Source organism: Ylistrum balloti, unplaced genomic scaffold (assembly GCF_031769215.1).
Source record: "Ylistrum balloti isolate Yb309-2 unplaced genomic scaffold, AGI_CSIRO_Ybal_v1 Utg370378, whole genome shotgun sequence".
In the NCBI taxonomy this organism is placed as follows: Eukaryota; Metazoa; Mollusca; class Bivalvia; order Pectinida; family Pectinidae; genus Ylistrum; species Ylistrum balloti.
In genome coordinates, this window is record NW_026782264.1 from 312,690 (window position 1) to 329,097 (window position 16,408).

Below are 16,408 nucleotides of genomic sequence, written 5' to 3' on the forward strand. Positions count from 1 at the left end.
TGTTATTTATGTCAGGTTTTAAAAAATACATGATCAGTACTATAAATCAAAGAATTGATTTTGAGGGTTTTATTTGAAACAATAGTTGCACCGGAAGAGCACTTGCCTAAGCATAGTCCGCACTTGACGTCATATCTGCTGCGATCGGCCCACCCGTTTCTCACGCTGACAATCACAGGGAAATATAGGAAAATGCCGCCGACACATTCAAATAGTTCGGAATAGTAAGTTCATTACGTCTGATATTTTATTGTGATTTGTCTATATCCAATCGGATATCGTAGTAAGTTTGTCACAAAGACGGCCGGTGTCCACCACCCAAGTCACTCGTGCTGATCATGCGTCGCGAAGGCCATTCATTTTACACATACTGAAACCAACAAATGACTGTAAACAGATGTAATGTTAGCAACTCACCCACAATACAAAAACTGATTTGTAAAGCTCTTCCATAATCTTACAATAGACTTCTTGAATCTGTCTAAGGGGGATTTGTCGGGCATATTGATTTTTTGCCAAGATGATACATCAGATCGATATGTTTGGTCCTAAACCAGGTGAAATAATACTGTGAGTTTTTACTCATCATAGTTATTTATAGCATATTTTGAAATAGAATCATTATATCTAAATTGTTTGATTGCTGTTATTATGGTAATCAGTGTTGAAACAATAATGACCCAGCATTGATCTACATATGATCTGACATGTGTAAAAAAATCAATTCTAAAAATAGAACCTTTTCGGAGAAAGACTGTCCATTGAATTTGGGAAATAATCAGTGATCATGTATACAATAAGAAATGTAATACAGTGTCTATGAACTAATCTAGTTGTGCTTTGTAAATGGCCAACCACATAAACATTTGCATGAAATCTGGGTTTCATCCAACTAATGGCACTATTTAGGTGAATAGATAATAGTTACCTGTTATTTGCCAAAACTGTTTATAAAGATGTTAAACACAAATGATCGACTTGTCAAAACTCGTGGTTAATGTGTACCGTATTTATTCCAATAAACGCCCCGTCTCTAATAAATGCCCCCCACCTGTTTTCTCAGTAAATTTCAACAACTCAGGAGTCAGGTTACAAAGCTTACCTTTTAATAAATTTTAAATTCCTGGTATCCATGAACATGAACAAATGAATTTTGGCACAAGAAAATTACACTGTCACGACATGTACACAAGTAATGTCAATTTAATCCACGGTTCATTTCAATATACTGCAGGCCTAACAGCCAGGACTGCCGTACAAACTACTGTCTTCACTTTCACTTTCGCCAGTCTCGCTTTCATTCAGTTCTATTTGTGGAATAGAAGGCACGTTCACATCACCCATTAAATTTTGCAAAACGTCATCTGTAGCTTGGACATCCTTTTCACTAAACCCCTGGAATTCCTCATCGTCAGAATCATGCTGGAAAATATGATCTTCGCTACCGTCCAGCGAATTTGTGATACCGCATTTTTTTAACGATCTTCTGATTGTGTCAGGGCTAATGCTATCCCATGCTGTCTTGACCCAAGACAACATTACAGCTTTAGATGGGGCTTTACGATTCCCTGCTTTGGTTTTCTCAATGGGGCCACTGAAACACCATTCGTCATACAACTCTCCAAGTTTTTGTTTGAAGGGTTTATTCCACGACACATCGGCTGGCTGTAGCTTACATGTACATCCTCCGGGTATAACACAGATGACTGAATTATATTTTTGACGAACCAGTTTTTTTACATCTTCAGTAAGATGACCACGGAAAGCGTCCCATACTAATAACCGCCTAGCTGTATTATTCACACCCCAGAGTTTTTTTAACCAAATTTTATACTTTCCTCATTTGCTCAGGATTTTTGTCCGGCCCGCACATGTATACCACAATACCACTTGTCATCTTTCGGAAGGGGACGAATGCCTGGCATGTGCACAAGGGGGGGGGGGCGATTTTAGTCCCATCGGCATATGCTTCCAGTGCCACCGTTATTTTTTGTTTTTCGTGGCCAGTACTGTAAACTCTGACCTCCTTTTCCCCCTTTATTGCCAATGTCGATTCTCCTGGCATGTCAAACCATACAGGGGTTTCGTCCATGTTAGCGATATGGCTATCGGGGTATTCTCGTAGCCGACAATTAATGAAACTTCATGTTGTGCCACATGCGCAGATCGTCTGAACGAAATATTATGTCTCTTTTTGAATTTAGAAAACCATCCATATGAGGCTTTGAACGATTGACTACCATTTGCCTTATGCATACGCAGGGCCTCAAACCGCAATGCTTTCCTAGTCACTTGTATTCCAGCCTCCCGTGTGTCCTGTAGCCATCTCATCAGATTTTTGTCAATATCTTCATATCTGACATGCCTCCCACCTCCTTTACAGCGTTTAGATGTTTTAGAAAGATTTTTTAATTTTTCTTTGTTTTGACACCAGTCCCGCACTTATTTTCTGTCAACACAAAACACTTTCGCGGCGGCATGTTTACCCTTCTCCTCTGCGAAGGCGATTACTTTAAGCTTGAAAGCAGTGTCATAATTTCGTTTTGTCCAAGACATTGTTATCAGGTATGTGGGATTTATTAAGAAACAGACTGGCTTATATACCGCTGTGTTTTTTTTATTTTGTTATGCAAACTAGGCCTACAAGCCATGATGAACATTGTACGATTTTGACTGAAGCTGACACGATTGACATTGTGTCATTTCATACAAGAATTCAGGTTATCAGAAGGCAATTGACAACAATGTTTAAAGCTACAATGATGTTGGAATTACTGCAATTTTCAAAGCATTCTTCGATGAGTAATTCGTTAGTTTGTTAAACAATGTTTTTAAGTGGCAGCCATGGCATGTCACGACCAACAAATTATGAAATTTTGTGTTCTATTAATTGCCCCGTCTGAAAAATTTCATGCCCCCGGGGCGTTTATTGGAATAAATACGGTATATGTGCAGATCTATACAAAAACAACTTTTGTTAATCCTGATAACAGTAGATCTCCAGTCAGTTAAAATAGGTGGGAAGTTTGAAAATGTGACTCTCCAGATTAAATACATATCATTTGAACAGGTTTAACAATATCTATTTCATTTTGTTCAAACTTGTTGAAAGTTGGTGGTATTTATTTCATTTGTTTGTCTGTCACAAAAATAAATATGTTACTTAACCCTCAGAATATTAGACATACTATAACAATTGAGCTGCCAGATTGCCAGCGATTTACTCAGTCAAATCCCGCTGCAAATATTGAATACCCTACATGGATATCTATTTTACCATTGATTTCTGGAATGAGACTTCTCCAATGCTGTTTACTTCATCATGTCAGAAATAACTTGTCAGTATTTACTGGATACATAACATATACCTTGAAATGTGTATTGGATGAGAATTACCAAATATAAATGTAGACACACAGTCATGACAATGCATTCTGTAATTTTTGCTTGTTTTGATAAACTTTTTCAATTGAAAAACATTCTTCACACATTTCTTGGGGTACTAGATGGAAATGCTAGGGATATATGTCTATTTTCACTGCAGACAGGAAATTATCTTGACGTTCAATCTACTTGTCCAAATCCCAGGCATATTGCCATTGGAGTTACTTGTTACACCATATGCCCTTCCTGAAATCATTCTTTAATAGTTTCAGATGTATTGAAGTATATGACCTTACTGTACAATATTTGTCTTTCAGTCGGGTGGTACTGCCCATGACAGTAGAGGAGGTATGTACATTTATACAACAATTTAACCTAAACATGTTAGAAAAAAATATCCTCTTTTCAGTAGCAATCAATTTATTTCACTAAGGCCAGACATAAAATGTATTTGTTTCTTTTATATTGAAAAAAATTTAGGAGGGCAGTTAGGAAGGAAAAATTTGAATTTTAACAAATGATTTTATATAGTTTACATTGAAGAGAATTTTTACTTCAACATGCAGTACTTCTTTAAAAATTGCTTGAAAAAGTTTTGGATATGCACAAATTTAAGGATAGATAGACTCAACAGAAACAGGAAACATTTTTTTTGTGTGGCCTTATAAGTACCTGGTATATATCATTTGAAATATCTGGTGCATTTAATTTCATGTTAAACACTAGATTACAATCAGGCTATTATAACCTGGCAAACAGCAAACTGCTGCTTATCTGTATAAATAAATCTGATGCCATTTATTTTTATTCATACAGCACTATTTATATGCACATTGTATAAAGAACTTTAATCTCTTTACATATTTAACCATTAAAACTTCTGTTTTTTGACTATTTTTCTACCATGATTTATTTTATCTTGTATATAAGAATTTAGAATTAAAAAATTGTAACTGAAAAATATAAATGTTGCATTAAATTGAGGATGGCCCAAACCATATCTTTTGTTTCATACTTTGGGAATACCTTAATTTGGATTTACTTTAGCTTCTGGTAAATTTCTGAATGATGACAAACATTGGAGACCATAAATCTTTATATAAATGTATGGGCATATTAATTTGTAAAATGAAAACAAAATATATATTTTGTAGTTATGAATATATGCCTTAATATGGAAAAAACTTTTTTGGCTATTTCTTATTAGAATTACTTTATTTTCAGTATCAAGTGGCACAGTTATGGTCTGTGGCAGAAGCTAGCAAGAATGAAACAGGAGGCGGAGAGGGTATAGAAGTGAGAAAAAATGAACCCTTTGACTTTGTTAATGACAGAGAATCAGCGGAACAAGGTGGCTACTATAGAAAATTAAAGGGTGGAGAGTATACACAAGGACAATACACTCATAAGATATATCATTTAGAAAGGTGGGTACATACGTATAGTGTAGTCATTATCTTTTTTGTTTTAAAGGTTTAAGTCTGTTTATATTAGACAGACACTTAAAATTTTTGGGTTTTTAGCACCATATTTGTTGATGTTAACAAGATAACTAGAACACATATAAAAGAGATTATGTAATGTTAAATGCTTTGTGATCCTTTACAAGTCAAACATATCAGGCCTTTATTGTACAGATTAAAAGTTGTAATGTTGTAATATTAAATAGTGTAGTATTTTCTCCAGAGTACCAATCACCTGCCCTATTGTCATATTCTTAATTTTCATATTCTTATACTTCATGAATATGGCTATACAAGTGGCATTTCTGTAGTCAGCTCAGCATGTCTCTCTGTATTACTTTTGTCTGATCAGTTAAAGCATAATGAACACGAAATTTGTCTTCATCTGTTTAGTCGAGTACCATCGTTTATCCGGCTACTGGCTCCCAAAGGATCATTAGAAATTCATGAAAAGGCTTGGAATGCATACCCATATTGCGTTACAGAAATAACAGTAAGTACCTACTTAGTATTACAAATCTAGAAAATTGTCACAAAATTATACAGGGATTGCTTTGACAGGGTTGCCTTGGTAACCATGGTGGTTACTCTGGTCACCTATCTTAGATTAAGCCTCGGTCTGTTGGTTCTTAAGAAGAAGCTTAAGATACTTAAATGAAAAAGTTTAGTCAGATAGTGAAATCACATTAGACTGGTTCTATTAACAGTAAAACTTACTCAGCACAAATATCATTCTGGTCTGCCTGTTCACTACAATCTCATCTTCTGCTGTAAAGAGGGTCAATGTTCATGCTTATTTACACTTGTTATGACAGACCAGTTCATTGGTGTCAGAATTGTTCGTGATTCATAATTTGTCAGCTTTTAAAGGGCACTTTTAATACTCTATAATTTTTCAGAATCCAGGTTACATGAAAGAAAATTTCTACATCATCATTGAAACCCTGCATTGTTCAGACAGAGGAAACCAAAAAAATGTAAGTAGATGAGAGTAGCTATAGAAAGAGAAACCAAAATATAGCAGGGGAAACCAAACAAATATAAGTAAGGGAGAGAACTTTACATCGGGGAAACCAAACAAATATAAGGGAGAGATCTTTACATCAGGGGAAACCAAACAAATATAAGGCAGAGAACTTTACATCAGGGGAGCCAAACAAATTATAAGTAAAGGAGAGAACTTAACATCAGGGGAAACCAAACAAATATAAGGGAGAGAACTTAACATCAGGGGAGTCAAACAAATATAAGGGAGAAAACTTTACATCAGGGGAAACCAAACAAATGTAAGTAAGGGAGAGAACTTTACATCAGATGATCCTTTTAACAGAAAAGTGGTCTGGATGATGAACTACAGATGGTTAGGAAAGCAGCTTTGACTGTAATTTAGTGTATGGGTTTGACATTCAGACTTACATGTGTAGAATTTCGAGGTTAAATTTAAACATTTCACATGATAAAAATGTTCACAGACCTCAACTATAACTAGATAGACTAGACTTGAACTAGATTTCAACTTTCTATTTTGACAGGCTCATGGACTAAACCCAGAGGATGAGAAGCATAGAAAGGTTGTAGTTATAGACATTGCCAATGATTCAGTATCGGCATCAGTAAGTCATTACCTTTTCTCCCGTTCTCTTCTTCAGTTTTTTCTCAGTGGATTGCTACATGATATCATTATTTTATATAACATAACAATGTCATGGCCTTATTGACCATTTCTGGGCGTATAAGAGTGACAGGCCTTCGAGGACGGGTGTCATCCCAAAGGCTCTGCCTGCCATGCTGAAATTTTGTCAACCATCTTTTCACTGCAGCATATGAAGGGACATCGTTCACTAGTGTTACTACCATATCAGCATGGATATCCTGAGGTGCTAGGCCTTTCTTATGCAAATATTGAATAACTGCTCTTTCAGCGATTTTGTCCATTTTGCAAAAGTCACTTGCCTTGTTTACTTTAGAGTGCTGCCTCTTCTACATAAACTGATTAAAGAACAACAATCTTTGGCCGCACAGCCTTAAATAGTCCAGGAATAGTAGAACTGAAAAAGGGCATATCTGCTTAACTTCTTCAATACAAGGCTCACAACTTACAAATCATCCCTTGTATATCAGTTGTATCACCTTATGAACAGTGCCACTTGTTTTTTGTTGAAATATACAGATAAGTCAATAGTTACGAATGATTTAATTCAATAGTTATGAAAGGGAAATAAAAATCAATTGTTATTCTACAGTAATTTCTCACTGTTGATCAACAAGCTAGATATAGATATATGATAACGCATGCACAGAACACGCATCACCTGTAAACTAAATCTCTTATTGTGTGAATATTCCATGTCAAAAACTGGTTACGGTGCCAGCCACAGTACAAAAATTGCCAGAATGGGCAAATAAAACTGCCGACTTTCACTTTTTTGTTTATAGCATGTTGTTTGTCTGAAAAACAGGTGTTAAGGTACTGTGTCACTATTGCTTCTGTAAACTGTCTCCACTAACAGATGTTTGTGCTTACATGTAAACTGCCATGCTTTCAAAACAGTCATGTGAAATTAGCAGTGCTATATTTAGGGAAGTTTTAAAAAAAACTAAATGATCATGTCAAACATTGGAAATCTTTTGTTAATATTGGGATAGCATAGAAACATAACTGGAAGTGTATAAAATGTGTACAAAAATTAATGGTCTTGCTGTGATATTTCTTGAATTTCCTTTAGAAATAATTCAGACCTGATTTATTTACATATTTACCCTGGCTGAACCACTGAGGCTGATGGCTGTTAATGTAATATACAAAAAAACATATACAGCTGATATATTTTATCAAGCCAAACAACACTGTCACAAATGATTAATTTTATCAAGCCAAACAACACTGTCACAAATGATTAATTTTATCAAGCCAAACAACACTGTCACAAATGATTAATTTTATCAAGCCAAACAACACTGTCACAAATGATTAATTTTATCAAGCCAAACAACACTGTCACAAATGGTTATTTTTATCAAGCCAAACAACACTGTCACAAATGATTAATTTTATCAAGCCAAACAACGCTGTCACAAATGATTAATTTTATCAAGCCAAACAACGCTGTCACAAATGATTAATTTTGAAATCTTTGTAGGATTACAAAGAAGAGTGGAATCCTAAACTTGTGAAGGCTGTCAAGTCTGAGAATACAGGGGAACCAATAGGCAGAGGTCCACTGGGAGTAGACTGGATGGTAAGATGAACAGTTTTTCCTTTTCATTTATCTCACTATTTACACAAAATTGCCACAAAAAATTTAAAAAAGAATTAAAATCAGAATTTTTTACCATGATTAGTATTGTAAACCAGTTTTTTTTACATGCTATACTTATGAGAGATTGCTTGATCAAAGCAAAATCTTGAAAATAAACTGATTTTACAAATGGGTTTGTCACCCTGTTAACAACCAGGGTCATTTTTAGGCAGGGTCTCCTTGAAGTAGGTGGTGGCCTCCAGAGCAATTAGGATAAAGTGTCTGGCCAGAGGTACTGGGTTCAAATCCTAATGGAGGCATTACAATGAATAATGACCTGTTACATTAGCACCTAATGTGGGGCCTCGCAAATGATACATAGCCTTACAAGTATAGCTGTAACCCCTGGAAACTGGGGGACAAGATATTTCCTATAGGAGGAGTATGTTACCCTGGTATACTAGCTGCAATATACTGCTGGGCTTGAGAGAACTTCTTTTTCATTTGAGCATCAGACTAGTAAACCAGAATCCCAAGAACGGCACTGAAACAAATAATGACCTGTTATATTTAGCATGAATCATTATGGGTAGCATGAATTATTTTGGTGAAAAATGGAATAAAGTGTTATCTAAAGTAATGGTTTCCCACTGACAGAAGGGAATACATGTATTAGTCACAAAATGTCTTTGCGTATTTTGTATCTTAATGTTTTTGTTTTATCAGAAAACTGTGGAACCTGTAATGTGTGCTTATAAACTTGTATCCTGTAAGTTCAAATGGCTGGGATTTCAAAATAGAATCGAGAAATTTATACAAGCGGTGAGTAAATCACATAAAAGTAGCTCTATACAAACTGGGTATGTTTAGGTTGCTTCCAGTAAGTACATAGCATGTACTTTGTATCATAAGACCTGCGAGTACTTTGAGTTCCATAAAACTACCTATTAAGGCACAAGAATGAGTTTACCGAAACAGAATGTACTATACACTGTACTGAAATTAAAGTGATACGTTATAAATTTCATGTATATAATGGTATACCTCAGACTATATATAGCCTTCATGTGTCTTGGTTTAGTTTATTGTCCTTACTCATACGTAGTTTTAACTCTGAAGATGTTGCCTGAAAATTTCTAAAAAAAAAAAAAAAAAATGAATCGCTAATTGAAGAGCAAAATATTTTTCTGTGTATTTTAATTGAGTGAGAAAACTTTTGGGATGTAGCATGTTCAAAAATTAATTTTTTATAACTGCAGCAAGAAAAGCGGATATTCACAAACTTTCATCGTCAAGTATACTGCTGGATGGAGAAATGGTTTGGTCTTACTATGGAGGACATCCGTAGGATTGAAAATGAAACAAAGTGTGAACTGGATAGGGTAAGAACATCATTTATCTTACTGCTGTGTTACCTGTCTCTATCATCTGATCTTACTGCTGTGTTACCTGTCTATATCATCTGATCTTACTGCTGTGTTACCTGTCTATGTCATCTGATCTTACTGCTGTGTTACCTGTCTATATCATCTGATCTTACTGCTGTGTTACCTGTCTATGTCATCTGATCTTACTGCTGTGTTACCTGTCTATATCATCTGATCTTACTGCTGTGTTACCTGTCTATGTCATCTGATCTTACTGCTGTGTTACCTGTCTATGTTATCTGATCTTACTGCTGTGTTACCTGTCTATATCATCTGATCTTACTGCTGTGTTACCTGTCTATATCATCTGATCTTACTGCTGTGTTACCTGTCTGTGTCATCTGATCTTACTGCTGTGTTACCTGTCTACATCATTTGATCTTACTGCTGTGTTACCTGTCTATATCATCTGATCTTACTGCTGTGTTACCTGTCTATATCATCTGATCTTACTGCTGTGTTACCTGTCTATATCATTTGATCTTACTGCTGTATTACCTGTCTATATCATCTGATCTTACTGCTGTGTTACCTGTCTATATCATCTGATCTTACTGCTGTGTTACCTGTCTATATTATCTGATCTTGCTGCTGTGTTACCTGTCTATATCATTTGATCTTACTGCTGTGTTACCTGTCTATATCATCAGATCTTACTGCTGTGTTACCTGTCTATATCATCTGATCTTACTGCTGTATTACCTGTCTATATCATCTGATCTTACTGCTGTGTTACCTGTCTATGTTTTCTGATCTGCTGTGTTACCTGTCTATATCATCTGATCTTACTGCTGTGTTACCTGTCTATATCATCTGATCTTACTGCTGTGTTACCTGTCTATATCATTTGATCTTACTGCTGTGTTACCTGTCTATATCATCTGATCTTACTGCTGTGTTACCTGTCTATATCATCTGATCTTACTGCTGTGTTACCTGTCTATATTATCTGATCTTACTGCTGTGTTACCTGTCTATATTATCTGATCTTACTGCTGTGTTACCTGTCTATATCATTTGATCTTACTGCTGTGTTACCTGTCTACATCATCTGATCTTACTGCTGTGTTACCTGTCTATATCATCTGATCTTATTGCTGTGTTACCTGTCTATATTATGGTCACTCTCTATATTGTTTTAGATAACTACTTAAAGCATGCTGTAGTTGACAACCAGCATTCAATTCTTAAATAACATGAAAAAAGATGATGTTGAACTTGATTATTTGTTGTAATCATTGTTTGTAAGTTTTACTTTTAAAATTTCAGCAACGAATGGAGGGATCCATCAAAGGGACAGTTGTAAATGAAAAGGATATGAAATGATGACTCCAGATTGTAGCACTTTACTTGGCCGGTAGAGTGGAAACCTTGTTGCAGTTTCACAGAGTGATAGAATGGGAAACTGTAACTCCATACATTAATTTTTGTGGAATGCAATGTTATTTTATCACCTCTGTATCCACTGTGATGGACTTCAACAAAGTGGTACTCTTTAAAACAATTTAATTCCTCTGTCAGAACCAAACCTTTGGGTTCACAAAATCCTTAGATTGGAAGTCAACTGTTCTAAATTGAACAGCCAATCCATGCTGTCTGTTTGTCAAGGAATTCAGACATATACATTGTATAAGAGTTAGCATGAAACTCAATAATTTGACAAATTAGGCATGTGATTTGAGATCATGCATATTCAGAATTATTATTGTAATGTATATTTTGAAAAAGTATTTGTTTTGGATTAGGTGTAAGTACTAGTGAACTTCAATAGATCACACTTTGTAGGAAGTACTCACACATAGAGAAACATTTACCTGTAGATAGAACACAGGAGAACACTGCACATACAAAAAAATATCATCCTTATTCATGATAGATCATCTACAACTTTTCATGTGTATGTTTCTTGTCAATATTCTAAATGTTTAGGTTTCACCTGATCTAGAAAAACATCATAATATATAAAATGTCTGTCCATTTCTCCTTCTGGAAATACCAGATAATACAGATGGAGAATGCCTGTCCACTTCTCCTTCTGGAAATACCAGACGATATAGATGGAGAATGTCTGTCCATTTCTCCTTCTGGAAATACCAGATCATTTGGTTGGAAAATGTCTGTCCATTTCACCTTCTGGAAATACCAGATAATACAGATAGATAATGTCTGTCCATTTCTCCTTCTGGAATTATCAGATAATGTAGATAGATAATGTCTGTCCACTTCTCCTTCTGGAAATACCAGACGATATAGATGGAGAATGTCTGTCCACTTCTCCTTCTGGAAATACCAGATAATACAGATGGAGAATGTCTGTCCATTTCCCTTTCTGGAAATACCAGACGATATAGATGGAGAATGTCTGTCCACTTCTCCTTCTGGAAATACCAGATAATACAGATGGAGAATGTCTGTCCATTTCTCTTTCTGGAAATACCAGATGATTTGGTTGGAAAATGTCTGTCCATTTCACCTTCTGGAAATACCAGATAACACAGATAGATAATGTCTGTCCATTTCTCCTTCTGGAAATACCAGACGATATAGATGGAGAATGTCTGTCCACTTCTCCTTCTGGAAATACCAGATAATACAGATGAAGAACATCTGTCCATTTCTCCTTCTGGAATTATCAGATAATGTAGATGGAGAATGTCTGTCCATTTCTCCTTCACCATTTGTTTGACTTGTTAACGTACAAAACAGACTTACATGAGTTACCAAACAGTTGTCAAAATAAGTTATGTGTTTATTTAAAACTTGAAAGAACTATTTTTATATATTTTATGCCATTCATTGAACATCCATATTATGATATTTGAGCTGTTTGAAAAGACCAAGCATTCTGGACATAGTTTGATTTTTCCCATAACTATGCATTTCTATAATGTGAACCAAGTTAAAAACCAAGTACAAATATCTAGACTAAAGTTGGAACACTATCTGGTTTAGTATCTGGTGTAGTGACATGGTACTAGACATAAGTTGTGTTGGAACAAGGGACATGGTACTAGACTAAAGTTGTGTTGGAACACTATCTGGTGTAGGGACATGGTACTAGACTAAAGTTGGAACACTATCTGGTGTAGGGACATGGTACTAGACTAAAGTTGTGTTGGAACACTATCTGGTGTAGGGACATGGTACTAGACATAAGTTGTGTTGGAACACTATCTGGTGTAGGGACATGGTACTAGACATAAGTTGTGTTGGAACACTATCTGGTGTAGGGACATGGTACTAGACATAAGTTGTGTTGGAACACTATCTGGTGTAGGGACATGGTACTAGACATAAGTTGTGTTGGAACACTTTCTGGTGTAGGGACATGGTACTAGACATAAGTTGTGTTGGAACACTTTCTGGTAGTGACATAGTACTAGAAATAAGTTGTGCAGGAACACTGTGGAGAGACTCAGTACTTGACATCAGTTGTATTGAAACACTTTCTGCTGTAAAAACATTGTGTTAGATAAAGCAGACTGTCACTTTAGTCTAAATATTGTTTTATCAACATTTTAGTTTGTATGTAAATTTATACAAAGTGCAGTAAGAGGTATCATAGAAAATATAAGTGAATTCATGCAAATATCTTTTTTAAATTTGTTATTAATATACATTTTGTCATTTTTCTTGACTTGTATCACTAGTTTATCAACAGCTTAAAGGATTTTTACGTGGCTATACCTTGAATTTGCTCAAAATATTTTCATATGAGAGTTCTTTTGTCAGAATTCAAATGAATTCACTGTGGTTATTCATGATAAACCATTTGTAAGTTTTCTTTTAAAATCAGATCTTCAGCAGGCATCAAAAATTCAGGAATATGCTATGAAAGAAACTTTGCTGTTGAAAGTGTCACTACTAATATATGCACCTAATTACCACACATACACATACAGAATTTTGACAGAATAGCTCTAAATTTGATGTACAGACAACATATGGCAATCACATTGATGTCCAAAGCAAAAAGACTACCCTAATTTTCAAAATACTTAGCTCTTTCTTGAATCAATATTAGACTTTACAGAAATTAGCAACTGTTGGAATGGGTATTTCGTCTGTTTATTATTTTGCATCTTTTTTCTGGGTATACATAATTGTTACATTTTATGTAAATTTGAAATATTTATTTGGCATTTACAAAGCAAACTATTGGAGACTTATCAATTATCAGTTGTTTTTCTGGCATGTCTAGTGGTGCTGCATCTTATATACAAAACAAGTGTAAAATGTACCTGTATTTAAAGGTCTGAAGTATTACAGAATTTTATTGTAGTCTTGGGCCCATTGGCTGACATAGTCCTAAGGAATCTGTAACAGTCTGTGTACTAAGGATTCTGTAACAGTCTTGTGTACCAAGGATTCTGTAACAGTCTTGTGTACCAAGGATTCTGTAACAGTCTTGTGTACCAAGGATTCTGTAACAGTCTTGTGTACCAAGGATTCTTTAACATCAGTTACAGTTATTCCTGCTAGATTTGAGAGTGACGTCCCTTACATTCATTGTTCACCTTTAAATTATAAAATTTTAATGTCACAGAAATCCTTGTAAATGACATGAATTTTATCATAGTTGTACACAGGTGTTTTAATATAATTTATTCTGTTTCAAAATCATTTCAACTAAAACACCAAAACATCGTTTTACATTGATAATTTGTTTGAGAACTTTGGAAACTTTTTAATATTTCGCAGCAGTATATACACGTACCTGAACTTTTCATCTGAAATGATAAAATCATGTTTATTAAAGAGCATTTACTAAAATCATGAAGAAAAATAACAATTAATTGTACATAGGCTAGAAAATATGTTTATCTGACTTTACATCTGTAATTAAATATGATCCAGACAGTTGTATATTGAGGTGTGTTTACACCACCTGGTTAGGTACCATCAGATAAATGTTCTTAGGGTATGGTAAACCATTAAAGGATGTAGGATCAATATCCAGGATACCTACATATAAAGTTATTGCATAATATAAATCTATAATAATGGACAACTTTAACATTCTTATACATAAAAAGGTTTGTTTGATATACGGTGCCTGTAACTGTTGTAATGAGTGCGTAAAGCAGATACTGATAGGTAGAGGGTGGTGATCACAACTTTGGTTTGTTGATAGATAAATGAATCATGTGATGTACGGTAAAACCTGGACACTTTAGAGATATACAGTTTGTGTGATAAGTGATGTACGGTAAAACCTGGACACTTTAGAGATATACAGTTTGTGTGATCAGTGATGTACGGTAAAACCTGGACACTTTAGAGATATACAGGGATGGCAAGCATTCGCCCATACAACCCAAAATTATGGAATATTTTCTATAAATGAGAGCTGGTTTGATTTTCCAACCGAAAAAAACAGGTTTTCTGTTCTCCACTTCATCAGTACTGGTTGATAAATCACTGATTGTTCTTCTGTGTAATACTCCAGAGAGAATCTCCATGACTCGAGTGTCTTGATCAGTAACTCCACAGTTACCTAAGTTGGCAGGTATCTTCATCTTATAATTTTTTGTTATGCTTTTTAGACTTTAATTAGATTCAGTGTATGTTTTTGTTACATCTACAGAATCGCAGCTGAATTGTAGGACTTGAGAGTTGTCAACATCTTCATTAATTGTTAAGACTTGAGAATAAAAGTCAGTATCTTTGTCCAGAGAAGACTGGTGAATCCATTATAAGTGTGGTGTATATATTCACGATACCGAGTTGTTTGTGGTGGTAAAATGCTTGTTTAGAACCATGGTATAAGGGAGAGGATAACTTCTAGTAAAACATTTTACTAAGTGTTTTGTGACAATATGGAGCTGGTTCTGACCCCTAACCTACTGACAATACTGTCTAATCGAAAACAAAAATGGAAATGGTAAATTGACCTCTTTTCTCGCCTTCTAAATAAACATTAATTACCAATAAAGCATGTTAATGTTATGGTGATGATATGTTCCCTTTTTCAGTTTGTCTAGATGTGATAACATTTCTTTCCACTAGCTCACATTCTTACATCCATGCAGCGCACGGTTGATAGATCATAGACAAGAACATGTCGGTAGTATTCCATTATCAGTGAGTGTTATTAGTGGAGATGATAATGACAAGGTGTGATGTATAGATTATGTAAAAATCATGTTGTCCTAATATTGTGATTTTTCATTATTAGGTATCATTGATCTGTTATGCTTATTTATTGAATGTGACAAGTATCAGGCTCATGAATTAAATATCTTCATACACATTGTTGTCTTGTGTTGGTCTTTACTACATTTTTGGTATATGAATACCATTACACATTTAAAAAAAACTGTAATTTGGGCGGGTATTGTTAGTGACTAGAATTGCTAATAAAATGAAAACTATGTGTGTGTGGCACCAAGTCCATGTTTCTTGTTGGTATTGTAAACTTTTCACTTTTTAAAATTATCATCTGGTAAAAACACATTTTAAACTTCCAAAGTCCATCTGGTGTCATTTAGCTGTAAATTGGTGAGAAGGAAGGAAAGACGACGAAGCGTTATTTTTCAACTTCATCAAAAATTCAACATGACAGCAATGATAGCCGTGTTGCACCTGTGAGATTCAGCTGAAATGATCCTAAGATGGTCCTGACCAGATGCTGTTATTTTCGAATTGGTCCAAAATCAAATTTGACCCTATTTCATTTTTCAAAAAACACATTTTGTTATAAGTTCCCCGATCCGATTTAGATGAAACTTGAGTGGAATTATCCTTAGATGTTTCAAACCAAGTATTGTTTTTTCATGTCCTTCCGAAATCCAAAATTGCCGTCGTTTAAGAAAAAATAATAAAAATTCTAGGCCTTGTCAAAATTAGCACTGAAATTTTGTGGGAAGTTTGAAAACCCGAAATGGTGAGTTTT

At 34.9% G+C, this 16,408-nt stretch overlaps 1 protein-coding gene across 1 annotated transcript; it reads left to right on the forward strand.

Moving 5' to 3' along the window:
• Window positions 1–135: 135 nt before the first annotated feature.
• On the forward strand, window positions 136–15,767 carry LOC132554082 (phosphatidylinositol transfer protein alpha isoform-like). Its single transcript, XM_060218380.1, has 11 exons — window positions 136–224; window positions 3,702–3,732; window positions 4,609–4,811; window positions 5,241–5,340; window positions 5,747–5,824; window positions 6,380–6,460; window positions 7,988–8,086; window positions 8,813–8,908; window positions 9,346–9,468; window positions 10,783–14,660; window positions 14,753–15,767. Exons 1-10 carry the CDS (start codon window positions 193–195, stop codon window positions 10,837–10,839), a joined length of 900 nt encoding a protein of 299 aa, XP_060074363.1. The 5' UTR covers window positions 136–192; the 3' UTR covers window positions 10,840–14,660; window positions 14,753–15,767.
• Window positions 15,768–16,408: the final 641 nt, after the last annotated feature.

What these genes read in the sequence shown, in the direction of transcription:
- LOC132554082 (XM_060218380.1), top strand. Translation starts at nt 193, where the DNA reads ATGCCGCCGACACATTCAAATAGTTCGGAATA. An exon ending in ATTGCGTTACAGAAATAACA is followed by an intron (nt 5,341 to 5,746) that starts GTAAGTACCTAC and finishes ATAATTTTTCAG; the next exon opens with AATCCAGGTTACATGAAAGA. An exon ending in CACTGGGAGTAGACTGGATG is followed by an intron (nt 8,087 to 8,812) that starts GTAAGATGAACA and finishes TTGTTTTATCAG; the next exon opens with AAAACTGTGGAACCTGTAAT.